The sequence below is a fragment of the Ammospiza nelsoni genome, chromosome 14 (genome assembly GCF_027579445.1).
Source record: "Ammospiza nelsoni isolate bAmmNel1 chromosome 14, bAmmNel1.pri, whole genome shotgun sequence".
Classification (NCBI taxonomy): domain Eukaryota; kingdom Metazoa; phylum Chordata; class Aves; order Passeriformes; family Passerellidae; genus Ammospiza; species Ammospiza nelsoni.
The window spans coordinates 15,200,158-15,225,595 of record NC_080646.1 but is presented as its reverse complement, the minus strand read 5'-3'; the positions used below and the strand labels follow the sequence as shown (position 1 = coordinate 15,225,595).

The 25,438-nt window shown below is 39.4% G+C and overlaps 1 protein-coding gene across 1 annotated transcript in view; it reads left to right on the top strand.

The window, feature by feature from the left end:
* Positions 1-25,438, top strand: part of TRPM1 (transient receptor potential cation channel subfamily M member 1) — a 70,695-nt gene that overhangs the window by 13,639 nt on the left and 31,618 nt on the right. Inside the window, exons 3-5 of the mRNA XM_059482016.1 lie at positions 23,619-23,698; positions 24,439-24,634; positions 24,916-25,129. Of these exons, the coding sequence (XP_059337999.1) occupies positions 23,619-23,698; positions 24,439-24,634; positions 24,916-25,129 (490 nt within the window). The remainder of the gene's footprint in view (positions 1-23,618; positions 23,699-24,438; positions 24,635-24,915; positions 25,130-25,438) is intronic.

Sequence of the window (25,438 nt, the reverse complement as noted above, 5' to 3'; positions counted from 1 at the left end):
TTACTTCCCTCTCCCATAATAAATCCTATGGCATTAATGTTTTGCTGTAGATAAAGCTTTAGTAGTTGGAATAAATAAACCCACTAATGCAATCTCTGATCTTTCTGATATTCACCTGTGTCACTCAGTAGGATTTCTAAATGTTTTTTCATTTGAATTACAGATGTTCTGAAGTAATGTTTCTCAAGTACTGAGGGAGAGCCTTGTTGCCTTTCTTTTGTATAACAGCCTATTAGGAGGAAGGAACACGGGCACTTGAATTTAATTGAAACTACTTGAATTTAAGCTGTTAGTGCAATTTTCCATCCTCTCTGGCCTCTAGCTGCTGAGGAGGTCTCTGTAAGATGCTTTGGGATACTAACCCTGGGACACACCAGGAATCTGAACTGATGCCAGGAGTGTTGGTTCAGGCACCTGACTATTTTATTTTCTATATATTAAATAATTTATGTATAATTATACATATATTACATTACACATTACACATTTTATATACATTATATTATATTATATTATATTATATTATATTATATTATATTATATTATATTATATTATATTATATCTATTATATTTATTTTATTATATGATATAATTTATATATTATTTTCTAACAAATCCTTTGTTAGAAAATAATATGAATTGGTCCCCACAAAGCCCTGTTAATCTTATGGGTCTATTTCATTAGCAAATGCTGCCTGAATCAAAAGCTAGAGCAAGTCATCTTGCTGTCACCTTGATTTTTTTTTCTCTGAAAGGAAACAGAGGTTATGAAAATTTAATGGAATAAAGATATGGGGGGCGGTATTTAACTTGGTCAAATTGCTTTGATTTTCAAATAATTGTCATGTTGAGAAGGTAAAATATTCTACTGATATTAAATTTTCACTAGTTTCTCCATGTTCATATGACTCTACTGCTCTTCAAAGTGTTGAAAGGGGTAAGTGCTTTTGTTTTCTGTGCACAGGCACACAAAACATCAAATGCATTTGACGGTTTTGCTAGAACACTACTCAATTTAGAGCAGATTTGAGTAATTTAGAATGAAAATATACTAGTAAAATGTTTCTATGTCAACCTGTGTTATGGTTGCAGAAATGCTAAATAAAAGATGAGTGGAAAAGGACATGAAAACAGGGCTGCAAACCTATTTAATTCCTGTACACAAAATAAGGAAGCTGTGTTCAAGTTGCTTTCTGGAGCAATATGTAGAGAAACAGATGCAGCTTGAATGGGAGAGGATGTGTTTGCAGCTGAAGTTTCAGTGGCCAGAATTACCTAACTCCAGTTCCAGGAGTATTGACAGGCCCCCAGTTCATGTATTTTAATAATTCTAAAGGAGAGGTGATTCCCAGGCTTTCTGGCAAAGTTACACAACACTCAAAGCTGATTTCTTAGAACTCTTGTGTGGGCTTAACCTTAAGAGGTGTTTAAAATGCACATTATATTTTGTTGTTGGCTATATGCAGCAGGTATGAGTCCTTTTCCCCAGCTGCAGTGTTTTTACATTGCTATTTTAATTTTGCTACTGGTATCTATTGGAGGATTGCTTTACTTTAAATGAAACTATACTTATTTATACAGTTACTAACCAGAATTATCATCAGAGCATTATTCAAATAACTGCTATGTGAATACCCATTACTTCTTTAAACCTCCACTGGTTTAAAGAAATAATGGTTTCCCTGATGAGCTTGGGAAAAATGTAGGCACACTTTTGTGAAGCTTTTGTGATTACCAGCAAAAAGCAATGACCTCTGCTCCGTGCTGATGGAATCCATTACTCAGTTCCACAGGACAGAAGTTAGCAGCTCTCCTTCTGCTCTGCTCAATTAGGAGCTGACACAGGTTAATGTCCAATATATCCCTGAGATAGATGATGAGACTGGGAAAAAACGCAGCCTTTTCTGCATTGGGCTTCAGAGCTTTGTGTGTTCACAGGGACAGGCACCAGCTCAGCCTGCTGAGGAATGTGTCACCCACAGTGTTTGCCCCTGCTGAGGAATGAATGTGTCGCCCCACAGTGTTTGCCCCTGCTGAGGAATGAATGTGTCGCCCCACAGTGTTTGCCCCTGCTGAGGAATGAATGTGTCACCCCACAGTGTTTGCCCCTGCTGAGGAATGTGTCACCCACAGTGTTTGCCCCTGCTGAGGAATGAATGTGTCACCCACAGTGTTTGCCCCTGGGCCATCCAGTGCTGAGGCTGGGGAGCAGCTCCAAACCTCCCAGAGCACCATCAGGGCACAGCAGAGGCTTCCCAGCCATCTCTGGCATATTCCCCATGCAGGGGTAAGCACACGGTGGGCAGGAGTGTAATGAAGCACTGAGTCTGTCTGTCCAGCTCCACTGGGGGTCTCTGTCAGGCCACAGACAGCCCCAGTGCCCTGCCTGAGTAGGTGTTTGAGCCCCTGGTTTGTTCCTGCAAATTGTATTGGAGAAAGTGCTCAGTACCAGAGAACTCTCCACCAAATCTCCTTTATCAGTGCATGGAAAGGCAGGATTGAGGTACCACCTTTGCTGGTGTGTTTCCAGCCTTATGCAAGGGGAGTGGCAGTAGGTCAGAATAAGAAAGTGTCACCTTCCTAAGGCTTTCCTGGCCTTCACCACGTTAATGATTTAGTCTTCTTTCACAGCCAGCTGCACTTGGATTAATCAGCCACTAGATAGAGCTGTGTTATATAGAAAGGACCTCACTCTGCAGTATTACATTAAAATTTGGTATTTCCTACTAGTGAGCCAAAAAAATGGATCAGTTGTTGCACAGGACAGATATCAGATATGACAGGAAGCATTCTTTCTCCAAGATGCAGTAAATTCCCTCTCCATCCCTAATTATACAATAAGATCATGGATCTTTTCCAAGTGTACCTTATAATAAGACTTCAGTGGATAGTCCAATTTAATTCCTATGCATTAATTATTAAATAAGGCATATCTTTAAATTACCCCAGCAGTTAATTTTTAATCAAGCAGTCATCATAGAGCTGTTTCATCATGACTGTGGACAGTAACCTTGAAAGCAAAGTTTATATTACCTTTTTGATTTTTCATTTCCCACATTCCCTTTCTCCCTTCCTCCCCCCTCCAGTGCTGAGAAATGCTCACATATTGATCCAAGAGCCATAAACATGAGAAAAAGGAATTACCTGTAACATTATCTAATAAAGCAAGCCTGTTCTGAGTTTTATTTAATACTTTATGTATTTTTATTCTAATTTATAGTGCTAAACTTCTGAGATGTGTTTATTATAAAAGATCATTAGCAAAACAACTAGTGATAGGTTTAGGTCAAAAAACTAGGTTTAGTCTTTTGACTGTGTTTAAGATGTTATTTACCAAATTTGTATTGAACTGGTACTAAGCCATACTGTGTGCCTGAGGCTGCACAATACAGTATAAGTCATACTGAAAGATTTGCAGAAGTTGTGTGAAAGTTGAAAATGTGTGGATTTGACAGCTTCTGCTGGCAAGTGCTGCTGTAAGAACAGGATAAAAAACAACCTTCCTTCAGCAAAAACTACTGATGGCATCCCGTAGCTTCAGCAGGTACAGGCACATACATTGTACAGATAATTCCATGTGTATTCTGGCCCTGGGCCTTAGCCATGAACAGAAAGAAATCCCTCTGGCTGTTTCTTAGTGGCACATTCAGTTCTTGGCCCTCCTTGGAGCAGCTCCAAAGTGCAGGACTTGCAGCCAGTTCAGTGGGTGAATGTCCTGCAGCCATGAGGCCATAACAATGACACAGTTTTATTGCAAATTCATGCATTTGATTTTTCTAGTTTCAATTTTTCATATTCCATGCTTGACTTAAGCAGAGAGTCCATAATACACACTCTATCAAACACAAGCAAAATTTTTTAATAGCCAGTATTATGAGTGTGTATTTGATTCCATTTTGTTCTCAGTTCTTGCCAATAAAATGGCACTCAGCCTGCTGGTTGAGTGGATTTGTGATTCTTTCCAAGGATCAGCTGTGGATTAGGGAAGTGCAGCTGGTGTGTTTCTCATGCCAAGTGGTTTGGGCTTTTTTTATTTTTTTATTTTTATATCCTTTTTAAAATAAATCCTGCCTCTTTCCCTATGCCTTTTCTCAGGATTTCATCTTGTTCAGTAGTAAACTTCATCCTTTATCAAACTGTATGTTAATGAGGCTGAGCAAACAGGCATTGCCCAAATGTCTCTTTACCCACAGGTGAATTTAAAAATATGTTCTTTGTTTTGTTTAACAAGGAAACTTCTTGTTTAAGGAGTCTCAGTTGTGAGTGGAGCTGCTGGTATAAAATGCCAATGATCTTACCCTGAGGCTGGTATGCACTAGTGTACAAGGTCTTGAGAGGCAGAATTCATGAGACTTCTGTCTGATAAAGCTTTTTTCATCTGCAGAGCTACATGGTAGTGGCCAGAGCTGTAATATAATACCTTTACTGCAGTAGTAAATGTTAATTATTTTGCTCCCCCATGTAAAAAACACAACTGAAGAATAAAAGCAACCCAAACTTAGCAAGTAATTGCATCTCAGCCATCAGAACATGCAAATTCACTGTTTATTTTTGCAGATTTTTCAGTCATGGTGCTGTTGTTACAGGTAATTGTGGCAAGTAATGGAAGCAGTTGAGGTGGATAGATCCGTTTTAGAGTTCCTGTCCATGGATTCATTGTGTTCAGTCAGTGCTGGTGCTGGCAGAACCTTGGCTCTGTGACTAGGGCCCTTCACCAGCAGTGACCTGTTAGAGACACTAAAGGAAACCGAATGCCTGTTTTAATAGGGGTGATGATTGCTCCATGCATGTCAAAGCAGCACATCAGCCATCCCTGCAGTAGTTGTCATCAGCAGCCTCTGTTCTCTGAAGGACTAATATGAGTATTTGTAAGAATGACCATTTTTGCACTAAAAAGCAATAAATAGATGGGATGAATTATGAAGGATGCTAGTGACTTCTAACATTTCCAGTAAGTATATTACAGGGTATCTAAACCTTATTCTCTGTGTAGATATATCTGCTCAATGCAAATCTCAGTTTGATGATTGAGTAGCTTGGCTCTTAGCTCCTGTTTGGACTCATTTACAGTGATAAAAAGATGCATTTACTCTCAAGAAGTTCTCAGGTGACATTTTCACACTATTCTCTTTCTCATACAAAAAAGTTCCTTCTTGGAGAAGCACACAATAACTGGCACATTTCAAGTTCTTCACCAGACCAGTCTGAAAAGCCATGTTCCAAATCCCACCTTTCTGTGCTGGGAAAGTGAGGAGGTGTTTGGTGGGTGTAATTTGGCTGTGCAGCAGAACATGTGGAATTACAGTGTGTTTTCATCAACTCCTGCTTGTAGCTTTGGGTTCTGCCTCTGTTTTATTCTGTTGTGCATTTCAGTGCTCGAAAGCCTTTGCTTTTGAAAGGCCTCCTTTAACCTGCAGCCTGTAACTGTAAATCAAGGTTATTGCTTTCTTGTACATAAAAAGTGCAAAGTACTATATGTTTCATGGTCTTTTCCCAGACAAAACAAAGCCATGCTGTTGTGCACAGATTTGCTCACTGATAGTCCTGAAATAGCATTTTGATAAAATTAAGATTGCTGGCAGTACTTTAATTAAGGCGCCTGTTTCCTCTGTGATTCTTGTTTCAGAATGCTGTTTTCTTTCCCCTGTACCATTCTTGAATGGCTGCTGAGGGGAAAAAAAGTAAAATATCATGCTAATGCTTTATGCCAGTGAGCTTAACTCTGTAGTAATCAGAGTTCAATGGAACTGCACATTCAGCAAAGTTGAGCAGTGCTGAGAACATGTCCTGAGAACGTCCAGCTTATCCTGAGCTTTGCAACTGAAAAGCACAAATCATCTTACCTAATCTTTCATGGGAACTTCCAGCCTGAAAAGCCAATAAAATAAGCACACTGATGGTTTCCATAATTCCCTGAAAAGGCATTCTTTTGGCTTTAGGCATAATTTAAGTACATCTATATAATTTGGATAGATGCCTCTATCAGAAGTGTGAACAAAGTAATGAATGTAGTAAGATAGTTATATACACACAGGAAGTATCTGAATTACTCTGTGCAGTGAATAATACATGGTCAGTAACTTTATAGTGACTTTTGTTAAACCCTCAGTGAGGCTGGATGCCCCTTGACAAGGATCCAGTACTCTCTTGGACTTGTTCAGGGAGCCATTCAAGAATAAAAGGAGTGCATCATTTCAGGATTTTTCAGAGCTGTGGTAGTTTGGGGACAGAAGAGGATTCAAGACATTAGTAGACTTTAGCCTGTACCTGTACACGAACCACAGCCTTACTACCAAGTAAGTTAGGAAGAGAGTGGCAAGCGCTTCCAAGGACATTGAGATAAGTGCAGTGGGATCTGTGGAAGTACTCTTTGAAATCTTGGCTTTTAGAGCTGTAGGATAAGAGAAGTCTGTTCAGGCCTAGTGGAATCTATCAAGAAGCCAGTATGCAACACTTTTACATGACTTTCAGTAAAAGAGAGAGAGTGTCATAATGGACAAGAAGGTCCTAAACAAGCCCAGGTAGCAAAAAGTTTAGACCAGAAATAGGCACTTCTCCCCTCTCCCCTCCCTCTCTATCTCCTTTTTTATTCCCTGCCACTCTCCCTAAGTGGAGTGCTACAATTTTGCTGAATAAATAAACACCATGAGGGTTAATGTAACCATATTAAATGAGGTCTGTGTATGATTTGCACTTCACAAACAAACAAACAAAAAAATCTGTGTCTGACTCAGCAAGCTCTCAGTCTCGCTAGCAGGGCATGATTTGAACCATAGATACTTTTGATCATGTATTTTGTACTTCCATATCTTCTGTATTCACATCTCAAATTAGATCCAGGAGGGTACCAGACTTTTTGTAGTGAATTTATATTCCTTATAATCTGTTCAGATGAGTCAGCATGGAAATAGGCATAGAGATAGGGTCAAGTCTTCCCGTGTAAATTCTGTTACCAAGTTTCATTAGAAACTCTGCTTATTTATTTTATTATAAATTTCAAACCTTCTGCTTTGCTCTACAACCGTGTTGTATGTTTAATGAACTTCCCTCACACTGGACAAGTCAGAAAAGCAGTCTTGTGATGAGTATGGCAGTAGCACAGGATGGGAGGATGAGCAGCAACATCTTGACTTTGAACTCACTTCTGTTTTCTCTTTTGCTGTGAGAAACATGTCAAGTAATTAATTTGACAGCTTTACGTTGAGAATAAATTAATTTATTGCAAAGTATTCATTTGTTCAGTGTCAAGTATCACTCTCAACTGTTGTTCCAACAAACATCAGCTGTTCGACTCTAACCTTTATAAATATTTTGCTATTTAAGCTCCATGCTGAAGCAGCTCTGTTGGCCACCAGTGACAGTTCCTCTCCAGCTGTTTCTGTGATGGTGCAAGGGATGGATGTGTGTCCTGCACAGCTCTCTGGTGGATTGGTAACAAACCTTAAGTTCAGCAAATTAATGTGTTGGTAGAATGGCATTTAGGGTTAAGTTTAGGTGTGCTGTCAGCTCTGCTTTTGTTTCTGGTGCTGCTGTACAGAATCACCAAGTTGTTTAAATTGCCACAGTCTTTATAAAGGGATATGATAAAGCTTGGAGCTGCCATATTTGAACATGCTGTCCTCAGACAAAGAGAACTTGAAGATTTTCTTGAACAGAAAGATAGAGGATTGTCTATATAAATTTACCTGCTGACTTACATACTCTATGGCATTTCAAGGTGAAATTATGGTATTGTAACCCATGTGTTTCTTTTCTCTAAGTGCTAGTCTGAGGAGAAAGTTAGTAATGCAAGTTTAAAGGGTAAATTATGCACATGTCTCATGGCATCTAATGAAATTGAGGATTTACTCAGAAACCCTTGCATTTTTTTCAGCCACTGCTACACTTGGTAGCAGAGAAAATACTTGCATTAAAAAACAAAATACACTAGGGATAAAATTCCTGAATTCTTTTTTAGTGGTTATACAGCTCAAGATTACTGAAACTAAATAAGATTTAGAGATTTCCTACCCTTCCCAGTAATGCTTAGAAGAATTATTAACTTCAGAATCTCTCTAACAAGAGCATTTGCTGCTTGCTGGAATTTCTGTTTTAATTACTGGGGGGAACATAATGTGTTTGACAAAGCTGAAAGCTGCAGTGCCTCATACTGTTTCAGCAACATACTGTGGTTTTAATTTATCTTAACCCATATTGATCAGGGGGACCTGAATTTATGACAGCAGATTTCCAGTCAAATACCCCATGATTCCAGAATGTCTCCAAGCTGTTTGGCTTGGGACTATCCCTAATTTCACAAACTTTAACCAGCAGGTAAATAGCTGTCTGCTGTGCAGGGCTAAGAGGGAGTTTGTACATTAACTCTTCAGAAGAACACAGTTGGTGAAACAGAGAGTGTTCTCTTTATTGTAAAGACACTGGTTTGTGCATACATAGACACATCACTGGCTGTGAACAGCTTTCTGGGAATGGCACAGTTTTGTGGCAGTGTGTGGGCTCAGCATGGCTGTAAATTAGGAGTGTGTGTAAGCATTTACAGAACCAAGAGTTAAACATTTACAGAATCAAGAGTTAAGCAAACGCCTTTGTGTGGAAAGCTGGATGTGAGCAGTGCAGGTAGGAGAGGAGTTCAAGTGCTCAGGCCCCCGTGGAGCTGCTGGCATGGGTGGCACTGCTCTGTTGCTGCCCCGAGTGATCAGCACTTTTTTCTTCTTTGTCACAGCTCATCTTTGATGTCAGTTGTGCTTAAGCAGAACACACAGTTCATTGCTGTTTTTTTTTGTACAAAGCCTCTTCCAACACCAAAAAAGGGGGTGGGGGAAGGAGAATTGTGAAACGTATACAGTTGCCACTGTTGCTATGTGAAATTTAAAAGCTTTCCCTTAGGGAGGAGTAGTACTTATGGCACTTGACTGTATTACAGAAACATATATCAGTGGGTGAAACCTTGCCAAAAATAACTCATTTCCCTCACACTTCTCACAGGATCAGCCTTTCTTACATTAGCACCAGATTAAAAAAGGCTGTGTCAATTCTTGTCTGTTCTGCTTTAAAAATAGTCTTTCCAATTCCAATCACTTGGCATAACTCAACAGGAGGGCTGCAGATGCATTCAGAGTTGAACCTGGGCAGTAAAGAAGGCAATTATTTAACTTAGTTATACATCTCTGTCATCCAGAGAAGAATTGCAGTGATAGTCTCATACAGCTGAAAGAAACGATCAATTTTATTTTATAGTCCTGTCCACCTAAAAGCCCTTATTCGCTGCATAAGCAGCAGTATATATTTTCTAGGAACTGGGTGTTTCCAGTGGATTGTAGATTGGGAGGGAGGGAGTGGGTTGTATAAAGGAGAGAATAATGGGAATGCATTTTTTATTGCTGCTGCACTGGGTGGTTTAATCAGATCCTATTTAAGGTCATAATACAGTTGCTGGGGATGATAGTCTGTGCTTCAAACTGGATAGATAATTCCATTCCATCCAAACCCATTTTGTACAGAGATTATCACATTTCAGTAAATGTAGCTTGGGTTATAGGAATCAGAATGGGAATTAAGCATTTCTCACCACTTCTGTTCATGGGTTATAGTGTTAATTGATTACATTTGAAGGCTGTTAAGTTGTTGTTTGTATCAGCTGTTCTACACCCAGAATGCCTGGGTAATTCATCGCTGGTAGGAAGAGGGTTTATGATCATTTTGCTATCAAACTGTTTCTTCTTTGAGGTTACATTTTGGCTGTTATGAATGAATTCAGTTTTTATTGGAGTTCTAGAGGCTACAGACAGTGCTGTGCTTCAGCCCACAGTGCAGTGAGGGAGGTGCCAGCCCTGCCTTGCCTGTACCACAGCCACCTCACCAGCAGTTGCAGTGGCATGATGATTATCTCATCATTTCTCATCTATTCTGGCGTGTATAGCTGTGACATTTGTATTTATGCTCATCACAATTCTCACCAGTTAGTAGTGGTTTATTCTGTGAAACCCTGGTCATTAGTTCAAGCTTTAATTCAGCTATAAAAGAAATAGAGGCTTTCTTGAGCTGCAGTTTTTCCCTGATATGACAACAGGTTTGGCTTGTAAGCAGCATTTGGTTCCCCTCAAATGATGAAACTTCAATCCAAGGGAATTTTGACACTGTTTTGTGGTTTTGCCACCCTCTCCCTTTCTTCAACATTCCTGAATTATGTCCCATTGTAATTACTGCTCACTCCTTTGTGACTTTGGCATTTATAGTTTACTGGGGCATTTGAAGTTTGGATTTGGTCTGATCATGACTGTGGAAAGGAAGATTACAATGTATACCTTAGGTGTTTTTCGTGAAGTCTGTCTCAGTTTCTACTCATGCACAGTTTTACAAATAGTCTTACACAAAAAACAAAGACATTGCAGCTTACAGTGCATTTTAGTATGTCAGAGTTCAGCTCACCCATTTGCTATCCATGAATTTTACTTTTGATCTGTGTATGCATGAGTGTCTATATGATATGGCTTGAAAGCTCTCAGAGAATGCTACATAAACACTGCAGGAGGATAAATTCAGGGGAAAACTTTCCCTTCATACTATTTGAATTAATTTGCTTTTATTAGGAGAGTATTTTCAAGACCAGTAAGTATCTGATAAGAAATGGTACATGGTGTTGATTTCATTGATAGACACACATTTGGGACACACCAACAAATACATCGGATCAGAGCAGTGTTATGTGTTTTATCTTTTTGTTAGAAAGGCTGTTGGCTGCATTCAGTAAGTGAGCTATCAAGCATGCCAAACAAAACTTACCACTTGGGAAAAGATATGCCAGCTGCCCATTATTCCTACATAAATATAATTGATTACCTAGGTATTGGATTTACAGCTCTTGTAATAAAACCTGTTCATTTTTGAAAATAAACAAGTTGGGTGCTGTCAGTGAAGCAAGAATATTTTTATTTTGGTGGTGGGAGTCATAGGGGTGTGATTTTACAGCGAAGGATGTAATTAAAGCTTTTTTGGTATGGACTCTTTATCGTACATGAAAATATTGTTTAAATCAGTAAAACCAAATTAATGAGTTCTTCCTTGCTGCTTACTCCCTGTAAGCATGTGGGTACTGTTGGAATCCAAGGGAATTTTTTTCTGAGACAGTCACACTGAGGGCAGCAGAGATGCATATCTTTATCCCTTTCCTTCACAGTGCATTTATATCAAGCCATGCCACTAAACAAACTCCAAGTGCTGTGAGCCTTCCCATAGTATGAGTGCAGGCATCCATGAAAACTATCCTTTGTCTAGTGGCCTTTTCTCTGAGAATGTAATTTTTTTCACTCATGTGTGTTATTCCTTTGAACTCTGAATGAGCACTTTGGCTGAACTTGGCAGAATTATACATTTAGAATTAAATGCCGGCAGTTTCTTCCTCTTACCATGCAGAATTTTGTCATAGGCTTTTCAGACAGTAAGCACAGCAGACAGTGTGCCCTTAACAACAGAAGTGCACATTTATTAGGTTTTTAGCCAACTTGGTTATGGTTTATTTTACACACATTGTGTATAAGGCCCTTTGCTTTTACAGGGCTGTTCCCCAGCCCACCCCTGGAACATGCTGGCTAATTCCTATTGTATTCTATAACGATTGTGGTATTATCATTATATTTTTAGAGAGAGAGAATTATGTGCTATTTGAAGTACTGTTCAGAACATTCAGTGTAGGCATCCTGACAAGCTGTGGCATTGCTTAAAATGCTAAGTCTGAAAATTGTGGTTTTTAACATCATCCAAACTTCTTTATTTGCAGTAGCAAGTGAGGAAAGTGTTCCTATTGCCTGTAGAGAGGTCTTTGATCTCAGTCACCTTAAACTAAAGTCTTTAACAGTTACAATTATGTTCTTTTTGGGTGGATGCATGTCTTGATTGTCTTTCTTGAGTCTTACACTTGAACTGAGGTGTCAGAGCAGTGTTAGGGCATTCCCAACGGGGAACGCTGGCAGGCTGCAGGTCCAAATTTCTGATAAGGAAAAAAATCTGCAAAACTTGTGTTTGATTTTTATGAGTGCTGTATTTTCTCAGGTGTGTGTTTCTGTCATTGCAGTTTGGGCTAACAGATGGCAGAACAAAACACACATTAATGATGTTTCCAATATTTGTTCTTAAAATGTATCATGCCTTACAAATGTAGGTGCTGTAGATACAACTCCCTTTCTTACATAATGGCTGGCCAAAGAGAACTTGTTCAGCAGCAGAGAGGAATTAATTGCTTATTAACTTCCATTGTTATGGAGTACCTAGCCAAAAAAACATACCACATTCCATGTCCATGTTCCATTTTCAAAAGGGAGTTAAGTGCCTAAATCACCTTTTTGTATTAATTCTTTGGCTTATATATCTTTGATAATATTTCTTGTCCAATAGGTCATCCTTTTCTAGCTCACAGAGTATCCCACATTCTATATAATAGACATCCATAAAGGCCTCTCAAATTTGATTGTCCCCTGGAAAAAGAAACATCTGTGGACTTCATTGTGTGTCCTCCCTCCATTTCTGTGCTGACCTTTCAAGAATCTTCCATCCTCCATCCTTTTTCTAAGCTGGCAGGAACTTTGTCTCACTAGGAAGCCCAGGATCCGGTTCTAAAACAAAGCTGTTTCAGCTGCACACTTTGCCATTTAGGGCAGACAGAAGTTCAAATTAGATCTGTAAAACATTTTGTTGCCAGCCGCAGGCGAGTACATGTTCAGTACATTGAAGATAAGTTTATAGGATCAGGGAAATAAGTTTAGAGTCTAACAGTGCAGTGCAGCAAGAGCAGGCAGGCAGCCTTTAGCTCCAGAGAGCAGGATCCTTAGATGTGATTCTGGATCTCACCCTTATCTGTTGCATTATGGCAATTATTTTGGCCCCTAGCTTATGGAGGCAAATGTTGAAAGCTAGAACAAAGAATTACCTGCAACACACAGTGTCCTCTGCCATTGGTGGTTTTAAAGTATTAGAAGATGCAAAAAAGCCCTTGTCAGCAAAGGAATTAATTATATTGACAAAGGCAACAGGGTATGAAAATGCATGTGATATGTAAAATTACAAAATTAATGGCTTATTTACGACTTCAGCTGTTTTAGTACAGTTTTTGCCCAACTTCAAATTGTTCTAAAAAGGATTAGATATAATTAATGCTGTATGACCTCCTTTTTTCTTCTTTTCAAAGAATGTAGAGCTGTACATCTAATGAGGACCCCTGAAAGGACTATTATGTCCAATTGTCTCAATTATGCAAATAGCGTTGATATTTTAGCAGAAGGGAGGGGATACTTCAAATTAAAAGTTTCAGCTCCTGCTTTAGCCTTTTTGCAGTGCCGGCATTTTTACAGCAAGTACATCCACTGTTTGAAGAGAGGAAAGGAGGTTTAACAAATTGGAGATTTGGGCACTATCAAAGTAGATTTGTTGTGCCTTGTTCCACCATGAGATGAAAATACCCTCTGGGCAGAGAGATGGGTCATGAGACTTCTAAAGGATTACCTTCAAAGGGAGTCATGAGATTGGTTTGAACAAAGAAGCTGCTCACATGCTTATCATATGAGATTCTCTTCTTAAAGTGGTGGAAACCCATCTCCTTGGGAATTCTCATGAACTTCAGAGACTGGAAGTCCTAACAGTAAGATGAATGAGACGTCTGAACAATAAACAGAAAGATGGGACAGAAGCGCAGAGTTAAATGCACTTTATTTATTCTAGCTGTAATTCATCTTTCCAAACTCTGAAACACTTCCAGGGACGAGCAGGTAGGACATGATTTTAAATCATTTTTCATTTCATTCCTGATAGTCTTCTACCTTTTGTCACAGCGATGTGCACAATGGAAATTTGCACCGAAGAGCTGCGTAGTGACCTGCAGCTGATGGGACACAGATAATTCCCTTGATCTGATTAGACTTCTTCTTAGATTTCTCATTTTGAAGGATGTGAAACATGAAGTACTAGATGCAAGAAGGCAAAATGAGTTTTCAGGTCCAAAAATTATGTCTCAACACTTCAAAATTTAAAAATTGCGTGAGCATGACTGTAATGCGATGTTGAAATACTGGCAAAGAAACACCACGTACCTCACGTATTTCAGTATTTTGAATGCTAATTTCGAGCTACCTCTGCAAAAAATGGGGAAGGAGTTCTGGGGTTTGCTTTATTTTGTAGGTTGTGATTTTTTATTTTTTGGGGGCTGTTCTGGGTTTTCAAAATTAGCCAGTAATATTACTTTATGGAGCTCTCTTGTGGCAATACGCCTTCTGATGAGCAAGCTTCTTTCTCTGTGTGTTTGTTTCCAGGAGAGTTTATCAAGGTCTTATGGTAGGCATTATGGAAGTCTTAGAGCAGGAAAAGGGCAGAATTTATGGTGGTTTTCACCGCCTCAGTGAGTGCTGGCCATGAAGGAGGTTCCCCAGTGAAGGACATTTAACAAACATCAGCAGCCCCATCACGTTCGTACCCACAGTGCTGCTGCTGTCGTGTGAAGAAATGCATCCCCTCCATAAAGCTCATGGGGCTGGGAGGTGAGAGGTCTCACAGAGCCCCAGCCTACCTGTGATCTCTGAGTATCCCCACACCAATCTTTCAAGAGATTGAGGAGCCAAGGAAGCCCAGGTTTGGCCTTTGTTCCCCCCAGCTCTTCAAATCATGGCCCCAAAGAAGCTCCCACCCGCTGTGTGTCCTTCCTGCCCTTTGCTGCGGTCCCACTGGGCCCTGAGCAGGCACCCATCCCCTGCTGAGCCAGAGACGGCCATGGAAACAGCTCCTGGCCTATTCCAGTCTCCTTTAGCTCCTCCAATTCAGGATTTTAAAGTTTTCGTTTCCATTTTTGATAACAGATTAAATCCAGAAAATGGAAACTTTTATTATAGTTTTTCCCTACTATCGCTCTAATTCAAATAATGGACAGATCATGGATTAAAACAATGGATTTTAAAGAGAAGGAACAATGTGCTGCACACCATGATAAAAAGGTCCAGGAACATCACTGGACATACTGTTTTCTGTTCTATGGCACCCGTTAGTTCTCTTCACTTGCCTCTTCATGGGTTTTAAGTACATAAGGACTGAAAAGATTGGCCAGATTTTCTGAAAACTGTAAGCTCTGCAATCTCCCATTGCCCTCACCCTCTGTAATTGTTTCAGCCCTGAAATATTCAGGTTTTCAGGAAGTTCCCAATGAATGTTGGCCACTCTCTGGTGTACAAAATGCAATATTTCAAACATAAGTATTTAGAGTCTGCAGGAAATAATTTAAACCTTAAATTCCAATGCTTTTATAAGGATTTCTGAAAGATTACAAGACATAATTTTGTGCAAACCCTGCAACCCAAGAGTTTAAATAGCTGGAAATTCTTTTTTGGAAAATGACAGAAAGCAGCAGGGAATAAAATGCATCTGATTGTGGCATATTCTATGGAAGGTTTTAGCTCTTAGCTAATGCCCAGAAAAAAATTGCTCTACTGAGTGTGAAATTAGCCACAGAAAGCTGCAAATTTTCAACAGCTCAAACTCTTTAACAGAATTCTACCTGAAGAGTCAGGAAAACTCTGTGCTGCAAACTAATGTTAATTTCTCCAGAGATAGATTGGCTAACTAGTGTATTACATACATATTTCCAAAAGGGTGCATATTTACAGTACGCAGCAGAACTAAATATTGTAATATCTTTTCTCAAAATATGTAGTTCAGCATCTCCAGAATTGAGAGACTTCTGAGATATGCATATATTCTTTACATGTGAATATAGAATTGTTGCTTCATAGCAATTTTAAATTGTGTTTTATTAATGTGCATGCCCTAAGTACTGGCTTTTTGTCACACATTTTGAAAATGTCAGTGTAACAAATTCTTCAAGCCCAGGTGTTTTTTGTGCAAAGCAAAGTAGTACTAACTACAACTGTGCATTTAGAACAAACTCTCATAGATGGGTAATGGTCCATGCAACATGTAGTCATTTTCTTCTGTTGTTTTATGTTTGTGGTTTGCCCTGTTTCATAAAGAAAAAGGTTTCAAATGATAAAATTATGTCATGAATGAAAAGTCATGACACAAGTCAGCACGACAAACTGACTTGTCAGAAGTTGTATAGCTCTCTCTGAAATAGGAACTTGTAATCTCATATATCAAAGAAGTGCTTTTACTTTTAGTCCTTTTCCAAACAGCAAGCATATCTTTTATTTATACTCTAATTATTAATAACAAGTCATTATTCTTAATAATGTGGACTTGAATGACCCAGATCTCACTGATGGAGGCAATATTCTAGTCCTAATCAATGTTTTTTGCATCTGCATGTAAGTGTGGGCTAGTGTTTTCTGTAGACATGATTGACATCTATTGACACCATTTTCTAAACCACAAATAACCAGGAGAATTAAGTATGTGGGTAGTTTTAGTGAGAATTATTCTCAGACTTAGTTTTGTATTAAGGGAAGTACCTTGTCATGTTGATCATGATTTCATAAGTGTTGATGAATTGCACAAAGGAAAGTTTGCTGTTGAGGGTGTTGAATCCCAGGGGTTTTCATTACAATAGCAGTTTTATATTTCAGGTTAGAATGAATGGCCTGTACTAGAGGTTCATAGTTTAGAATTATTTAAAAGAAACAGCCCACATGAAAATAATCTGGAAGCACCCTGACTTCTTTTGAAAATATTATCTAACAGAGTCTTTACATTAGCCAAGACAAATAATAGTTATAGTACAAAAAACATTCCTGAGCCTTGTCAGAACTAGATACCAGGATCATCTTAAACTTTTAAATAAGAATTATCAACAAAATTATGTTACAGACGAGACTAGGAATTACCAGGCTGCTTTGGCTAATATAATGTTAGAAGCTGCTTACTGTCTCTCCCTGCTCGTCCATCCTGCAGTATCAGAGCTTTTGAGAATGGCACTCAGGTGAAGTTGCTCACCACATCTTAGTGTCTTGGTTAGTGTGTGAGGTCTGGGAGTTAAACTTGGCCTGTGGAGTGTCTCTGGGCTGAAGGTGCTTTGGGGAGAGAGGTGCAGAGGCTCAGTACAGGTTGGTGTTTGTGTTCCCCGTCTCCCAAGCATCCAGACAGGAGGGCTAAAGGCAAGAGGAGGATTTGGCAAGGTATTAACAGAACTGGGATAAGTAACAAATGGAGATTAACCTTATTGTTAGCATGTCTTCCCTGAAATTTGGTGCAGTAAGGGAAAGGCCAAACTGTTGCAGAAATGCTTTTTGCTTCCTTGAAATGTGGTAGATGTGGTGTGTAATTTCTTTGGTATTTCACACAGAAAAATTCTGTACTGCAAAACTACACAGGGTATGTTCTCCCCAGGCATGTGCTGAGCCAGGCTGTGCTGCAGTGCACTCCAAATGGTTCTTTAAGTTGCTTTATTATAGTTTCATTAGCAGTGTAGTTACATTAGTGCTGGGCTGTGCCTGCCTCTCTGTAGGAGCTCATCCAGCACTTTGCTCCTGTGCCACCATGGACTTGGTGCTGGGGCTCTCCACCATTTCAGAGGCAGCCAGGCTGCTGGGCTATTGAGGCTGTAGCTGTTTTTGACACTGCAAAGCCTCTGGGGATGTGCTGTGTATCTCTCAGAGGTGCAGCAGAATCATCTTAGCTTTGAAAAAGGAGCTTGTTACTTCTTACTTGCATGCTTTGCAAACCATGTCCCTCAGTTAATGAACATGGAGAGAAAATGGAAAAATTTTCTTTTTACGGCCGATGTTTGCTGTGCCTCTCCAGGAACACAGAGTGTAATGAAGTCAAGAAAGCTCCTTACAGCTCTCTGTGCAGTGTAGCATCATTTTCTGGTTTGCACACCAGCAGCAGGAGGGATTTCTGGCCTCAATTTGAGATAACAGCATTGCTTGCCTTGCTTACAGACACTGCCATCCTGCATGGTGTGTGTTAGTCTCTACCATAGAACCAGTGGCTCCCTGACAAAGTTGCTACAAGACCATGGAATTGTCAAATTGAACAATATGAAAAACACAGTGGGCTGACTGTCTCAAGATCACATATAAAATTTGACAGAACTCTCTGTATCACTAAGAATAAGAATTATCTCAAGCGAATAGGATATTATTTGAAAGAATCTTTAAACTGTTACAAATCCATTCTTGGTGCTCTTATTCGCAAAATATATAAGGGATCCTCTTTCTCTTGGGTTTTGTTTGGGTACTTCATACTTACTAAAGCTATTCTTGGTTCTACAAGTAGATTTTTGATAGAACTCATGCTCACAAGAGTTTTGGAAATTCAGTAGATTCATAGGCTGTTGCTGTGTTCTGTAGTTGGGGACATTGTTCATGGCTCTGGCTTCTTTGTGGCATAACACAAATTCAAAATTTCATGCCCTGTACTTGTTTAGCAATGAATAACTTTTCAGTAATATCTTACAAGTTTTTGAGTGGCTACAGGATTGGCTATTAACATACATCACATAGTTTGGAGGATTTTTCTCTGAGCAAGACCTTGTTATTAGGAGGAATGTAATTTCTAGGCAGAAGTAATCACCTGAAAGATTAATTAGTTGGGCACTTGGAAAAACTGTTCCTTCAAAGTGAAGAAGGATGATGAATGGTGTGATTGGGATGTTGCATTTAAAGGCAGCACAAAATAGAAATTGTTCTCGTGTCAGGATTTAAGTTCCAGATAACAGAGATTCTGCTAATATAATGATTTCTTTTTTCTCCCAACTGTTTATTGTTCTTATTTACTTTCTTTTAAGTAAGAGTGCAGATGCTCTTGATATGAATTTCATTTGACATTCAGATTACTTATTTCTTTCTCCATCTCATCAAAGCAAACATCCCTATGCTCAAATCTAGCATAAATATCCCAGTTTAATTCTGTACAGCATTCTAATTTTATGATTGGGCAGCACAGTTGAGATTTGATTTCCCTGGTACTGCCAGCTTTTCTGCAGCATACTGCAAGCCATAGGAGGATTACCTGAAAAGTTGATCAGATGGTGTTAACAGGGTTACAGATGAATGTTTCCATAAATGACAACAGTCATCTTAACAAGATATTGGTCAAAGTAATTTGTACTAGTCCACAGATGTAAGCTCTGCTGCCCAGCCAGATCCATTTTTGTATTATTGTGTGCTTGACTTAGCCTGAACAGCTCTGTCAGACCCTGTATTATTCATGACATACATTTGTTTGTTCCCCTGCCTGCTCCCTCAGTGCATTTGTGCACCAGGCACTGTCCGTGTGTCCAATCCCCATCGATGCACCAAGCCCTGCTGCTCTCATCCTGCTCACCAGCTGGGCCTGGCCCAGGCTAAACCTCTCTGGAGAGCAGCAGCTGTGGAATATGTGCTCCTCCCTTGTGCCCCAGGTGCCTCTGAGCTGTGTGGCAGCAGAAGCTCTGCAGCTCCAGGGTGAGGCCAAGCCCTGTCCCATCCTGTGCCCAGTTCAAGCAAGCCAAGCCATCGAGCAAGGACACGAGTCCCTGTTCCAGGAGCAGCACTCTGGGGGTCATTGGAGCTCACAGAGCTCAGTCCTGCTTTTAGACCTGCTTGGCCTTTGGCTGTGCTCCAGTGGCACAGCAGACCCTCATCCCTGCCCCCCTGTCCCTCCCCAACTTCTTCCACTCCTTTTTCTGGTCATTACATTCATCACAACCACTAAGTGCTGTGCCATCCTCCAGGGGTATATCTCTACTGAAATTCACAGCTTCTGGTGACACAATGTCATGCAGGAGTTTGCTGCATGACATTTCCAGTGGCTTTCCTCTCCTGTCTGGATTGCCTCCTTGGAGATTCTCCAAGGATGTATTTATTGGTGCATAGCCCACCTGTTGCTCTTGCATAAATGTGCAGTGAAACAGGGCTGCAGGCTTGGTTGTGGTACAGCCTGAAATTCAGGCCAAGTGCTTCTTTACTGAATGCTTGGTTATATATGAAGTGAAATACATAAAATTTAATGTTAATTTAGTAGAAAACTGAGATTATCTATGTGTGGGAGAGAAAATTCTCTTCAGTTGCTGCAGCTAAGATGATTCAGTTGCTTTTCTCTCAGCAAATAGTGTAATTAATTTGCAATAGTCAAAGGATAATTGGTCTTTTTAGAACTAGTTCTTGTGTTTATTAGTTCCTATTTTAGTAAGGTGACTAGTGGTTTAGGGTCTTGTTTTTGTTACTCTGTGATTTACAAAGCAGTTATACTGATTTCCTTTGGTTTCTGAGGAGGATAACTTTATAATGCTAAAGACAGCTAGCAAAACCCTATAGTGGAATAATATAAATCCAGTATTAGTTCATGCTGTTTCTCAGCAGCATATTGGTTTCTAGGCTGAAGTACATGAATTAGCAGTGGTTTGGGGTTTTTTTATCATAGCTTAGGAGACCTGTTGCCAGTTTACATAGTGGAGAACAAATATACCACTGAACATCTGTAATGTGTTTTTTCCAAAACTAGGTTCTAAGTAATACATTCAGGATTTGCAGCAACAAGCAAGTTTGAACTTCACTACTGTCAACAAGCTGGGATCTAGTTTTTTTTTGTTTTCTTCAGAGATGTATGGAAAACCACCACTAGCTGTTGGTCTGAGAACTGTAGCTGATCTATCAAAGTCCAAGGCTGTTAAAAAGTGCTTACTGTTTTTTCATTCTCACAAGAGACAGTATGCATACTTACATTTTTCCTTGAAAGACCAAGAGCTTTTCAATCCAGAGAGAGAAATGTACAGAATCTGTACAAAGTAAGTGGAGAAAGTGCCCATTTTCTGACAGCAAATGTTCCTGCTCAAGTATTTGCACTGGATTATAATGAAGCTTTGGTTAAGCAGATTAAACAGACAAAAGCAGCGAAACTTCAAAGGCTGACCAAATGTGCTGAGGTTTTTATTTCCCCAGTCTGTAATGCCTGCTTTTGCCTTCCTCTCATTAGCACAGAAAAATAAGCCAGTAGAGCACAATGTGCTGTCCCTCTGCAGTGCCTGCAGCGGCTGATTGCTAACGGGGTTCTGGGGTGAGTATCCAAGGCTTTTCCAACATAGCAGTAGATAAGAGACCTCCTCTGAGAAGGGGTTTAAGAGCAACTGCACAGATGAGAGTGCAGCTGTTTGTAGAGCTCCTTTTAGATACCAAGATGCAAAAGCTTCCTTCCAAACACAGATGTTAAGTCTGTGACTTAATCAATGGTTAATTAAATATTTTTAACATGCTCAAAACAGCAAAAGGATCTCTCTGCTTTGGTAAGCTACAAGGAATAAGGTAAAGCAGTATTCACTGGCGTGGTGTAACAATCCAAACTGATTTGATATTTCTAGATTGCATTTTCCAGTATTCTCTACAGAACAGTTAAGTGTGCAGCATCTGTTATGGTTTTAATTGTGAAAAGTGTTTCCTGCACTGTGGGATTGATTTGGGCTTTTGTGTCACTTAGTCAAGGAGTTACCACACAGAATTTGGAAGTTTTAATCAGGTGGGGGAAGTGAATATGTTTAGAATATATAAAACAATATAACCAAATTATTTTAAAAATTAAATATGTACAATTTTAGACGTACAGAAATTATGTAAGCTCTGTAACAGGTTCCTGTTAAGCTCATTTGATTATGTTACAGTTTATTAACTAATATGGTGTATATGAGAAGTAACAACACTGGGCATAGTTATGAAATAGCAGTAAATTTGTACACTTTGTACATTTGTGTGCTTTAGGAATAATTTTGAAAATTACTGTAATTCAAATAAATAGACTATTTTTGGATCTCTGAATACTTCGAACTGCCTGAATACCTGTGAGGTAGCAAAATCTCATTCTGAGCAGGTAAATGGCATTTCTTTGATTTAACCACCCACCTCCACATACCACAGAGCCTCAGGGATCTCACTGTTGGGGATGTTTTCTCTGGATTTTTCTAGAACTGGACTCTGATGGTATAGAACAAAAGCATTTCCTAAGCTCCACTTCAAGTAACACTATTGCTGAAATTTGTCATGTTGTAGCAGCCTTATGAGAAGGCTCATGAAAAGAACCTTCTCAATAATTTTGGAAGTAAGGCTTTTTCATTTCATTTGAAGAAGTAATCTGTGGAGTCAAGACAGAAAAGCTGACTAAGCCCCACAGCCTTTCAATATTAAATCTAATACTCTTTTCCTTCTTATTTTGCTATATAACCAAGCCCTTTATGCTAAATGCCTGAGATACATGCCTTGTCATTCAGAAAGCAAGTAAAGCTGTAAGCCACAGGAAGTTTTGTCTATCAGTTGTTATTTCTTCCTCACTGTTGTGCTGTGAGGCCCCAACAACTCCTTCTAAAATGGCATGAGATGGTTCTGCCTTGGTAAATCAGCAAGATGGGAGTGGAGAGCAGAGCTGCAGGATCTGCCAGGCAGGACTGCCCAGACTGGCTCAGAGGCACCTGGGAGAGGGGAATGTCTGTGTTCCTGAACAATTACGGACACCCTTTTAATGAAGGAGAAGCTTGGTTTGGCAACTTCCTTGCAGTTACTTGCAGTGAGGGAACTTCCAGTAGTCCCCTGTAATTTTAGACATAGTGGAGTAAATTAAGAAGACAGATGGGAAATAACAAGTCAACAGACAAAGGAGCTTCAGAGACAGCTCTTTCCTTGCATGGGAGAGAAAGATGAACTCTGAAACCCCTGTTCATCATGCTGGAGCCTGTGCAGCATTCGGAGCATGGCTGTCTCAAAGCGGCTGACTGGCATCTGCAGCTGGCTTTCTTCAGTCAAAATCAGCAAGGGTTTTAGTTCTTTCTCTAAGAAAAATCCCTTTACTTTTTTTTTTAAGTTAGGCTGAAAGTTGTTGTGTCATTTTTAGCTTCTGTGTCTGCAAAAATTTAATTTCACTTCCATAGCACAAACTAAAGAAAAATGTGCAACATTTGCTTGTAACTTGAAAAGAGTGTTTCATAATTCAAACTCAGAAGAGGCAACTTTTATCAGCAAGGCAAAGGTATTGGTATTATCCAGTTGTGAGTGGTTTTTAACATTTTTTCATTTCTTTAAAGTTAAAAGGTTTCTTTGAATTCAATTTTTAAAATTGGTTTGCAAGCAGGATAATAGGCTAACACAATTTGAAGGTCATTTCCTTCCTCCTGTTTCACAGATACCCAAAGAGTTTGTGTTTTACTGTTCACAGGGTATTTAAATTTAAAAATGCTCCTTCCAAGACACTTCTCATTCAGAGTAAGATGCCTTAGGAAAGACTGGAACTTGATTTACAGTAGGAAAAAATTATGTGAGAAGATAGTTATGAAGGGAAAGTTACTGAGAACTTTCTGCATACAAAGAATAATACTAAAGCATTATTTGAAGTAAATACTATTATCTATTTATTTCACAATTTATGATGATTTTCTGTGCTACATTGAGGCCATTTACTGTTTACTGCAGTGGGAAGGAGCAGGCACATTTTTTGGTAGAACTTGAAACTTCAAGACCATCATTTTTCTACAGAAGGGTTTTTACACACATTTGAGATTTTAATTTTATCCAAGTAATAGAAATTTGCATCACTTCATGAGTAGATGTATCTGGTGTTTAAAACTGATGTAATGAATTTAGTAGCTGAAAATAGAAGGTGAATGTTGCTGTATCTGCCACACAGAAATATAGCAGTACATTTCTTTTTTTCCCCCTTTCTCTCTTTTCAGGGTCAGAAGGCTTGGATAGAGAAGACCTTTTCTAAAAGAGAATGCATCTATATAATTGCTAACAACAAAGACGCTACCAGGTAACATTTGAACTTTTTGTTTCAACAGAAAAGCTTAATACCAGAGAAACTCAACTTTGTTTGGGTTTTTAGATGTGTGAAACCCAGTTTAGTCACTGCCTGTGAAGGGAGATGACAGGGGAACAAAAGCACAAGTCATGCTTGCACTCCAGTCTGCACAGAGCCATGGGACCTGTCACACAGAGATGTAAATTCATTACATCAGGCTGGGAGCAGGGAGGCAGTGAGTTGTTAGCTCCTAGCTTTGCAAACCGTAATAGATTCATAGTGAATTCTGAAAGCAAGGGTGCAGCAATGTGGTGCCATCCTTCACAGTTGGTATGATATTACCAATGACAATAGCAGACAGGGGGATTTGATTTCTTATTCTAAATATTACTGTTACTCCATGGGCTAGCTGCATATTGCGGTCCAGCTTGTGTGGATAACAGAGCAGGTAATGTCACATGCAAGCTGTCACCTCTAGGTAAGAAACAGGTGGTAGGTGCTCCTGTTCTGCATTCTTCCTCCTTGCCTGGCCTTTTACCTAGAACAGCTTTCCAGTGCATGACACAAGTCAAGTGAATTTTTTTGCCTTTGCATGTTAAAAAACACCTAAGCCTGTTAATTCTGGCACATATGTGTATGTGAGAGGTGTTTTCTGTTATTCATCTTGAGCAGTTGAAAATCTAATTTCTGATTTATTTTCTTTGTATTGTGAAGATACTGTAATCAAAGTCACTTCATATTTTAACCTCCAGGTGCTGCTGTGGCCAGCTCATTAACCAACATATTCCACCTCCTCCAAGTATAACAGCCAATAAAAATGAAGAAGAAACGAAGCAAGTGGAAGCTCAGCCAGAAAAATGGTCTGTCAGTAAACACACCCAAGCATACCCAACAGATGCCTATGGAAACCTGGAATTCCAGGGAGGAGGACATTCAAATAAGGCCATGGTAAGGGGCATAGGGTACTCTAAGGTATTTATTAATCTGGTGTTCAACAGACTCTAGATGGACTTTTACTTTTCTTAGCAGTAAAAGTAACAGCAGTTCAAACTTCTGCAAAAATTCTCTTTGTTTTTCCTCTCTTCTGAAAAAATCCAAACTTAGGTTTGTTTCTTTGTTTGAAAATTGTAAAACTCCCTCTTCAGGATGAAAGGCAAGCAGTAACCATTCTTTGCTCAGAGAATTTTTAGAACAGGTTGAGTGACAGCATTACACATTGCTCTTTGCAGTACATCCGTGTGTCCTATGACACTAAACCAGATTCTCTGCTGCATCTCATGGTGAAAGACTGGCAACTGGAACTGCCCAAACTCTTAATCTCTGTCCATGGAGGCCTCCAGAACTTTGAAATGCAACCAAAATTAAAGCAAGTGTTTGGAAAAGGTCTGATAAAGGCTGCCATGACCACAGGAGCTTGGATTTTCACTGGTGGTGTTAGTACAGGTAAGCAATTGCCATCACTTTTAGTTTACTTAAGAATTCAGTGATGTTCATTCACTAATCTTTCCCACAGGCAGAAGATTTAAGTCTACATGAACGAGTCATTACCCACTAGACCAAAAAGGAGCATTGTAATCATTTGTGTTAATCTCCTACCCAGTCCAGACCATAAGATTTTCCTGGGTCAGTATTGATTTGCATTACTCGGTATTTCCCCTGAAAAGAAATTTCAGCCTTGGTTTCAGTAGAAGGAATCTACCACTAGTTCTAATACACTTCTTTTAGTGCTTGGTTATCCTTGTAGTTAAGAAG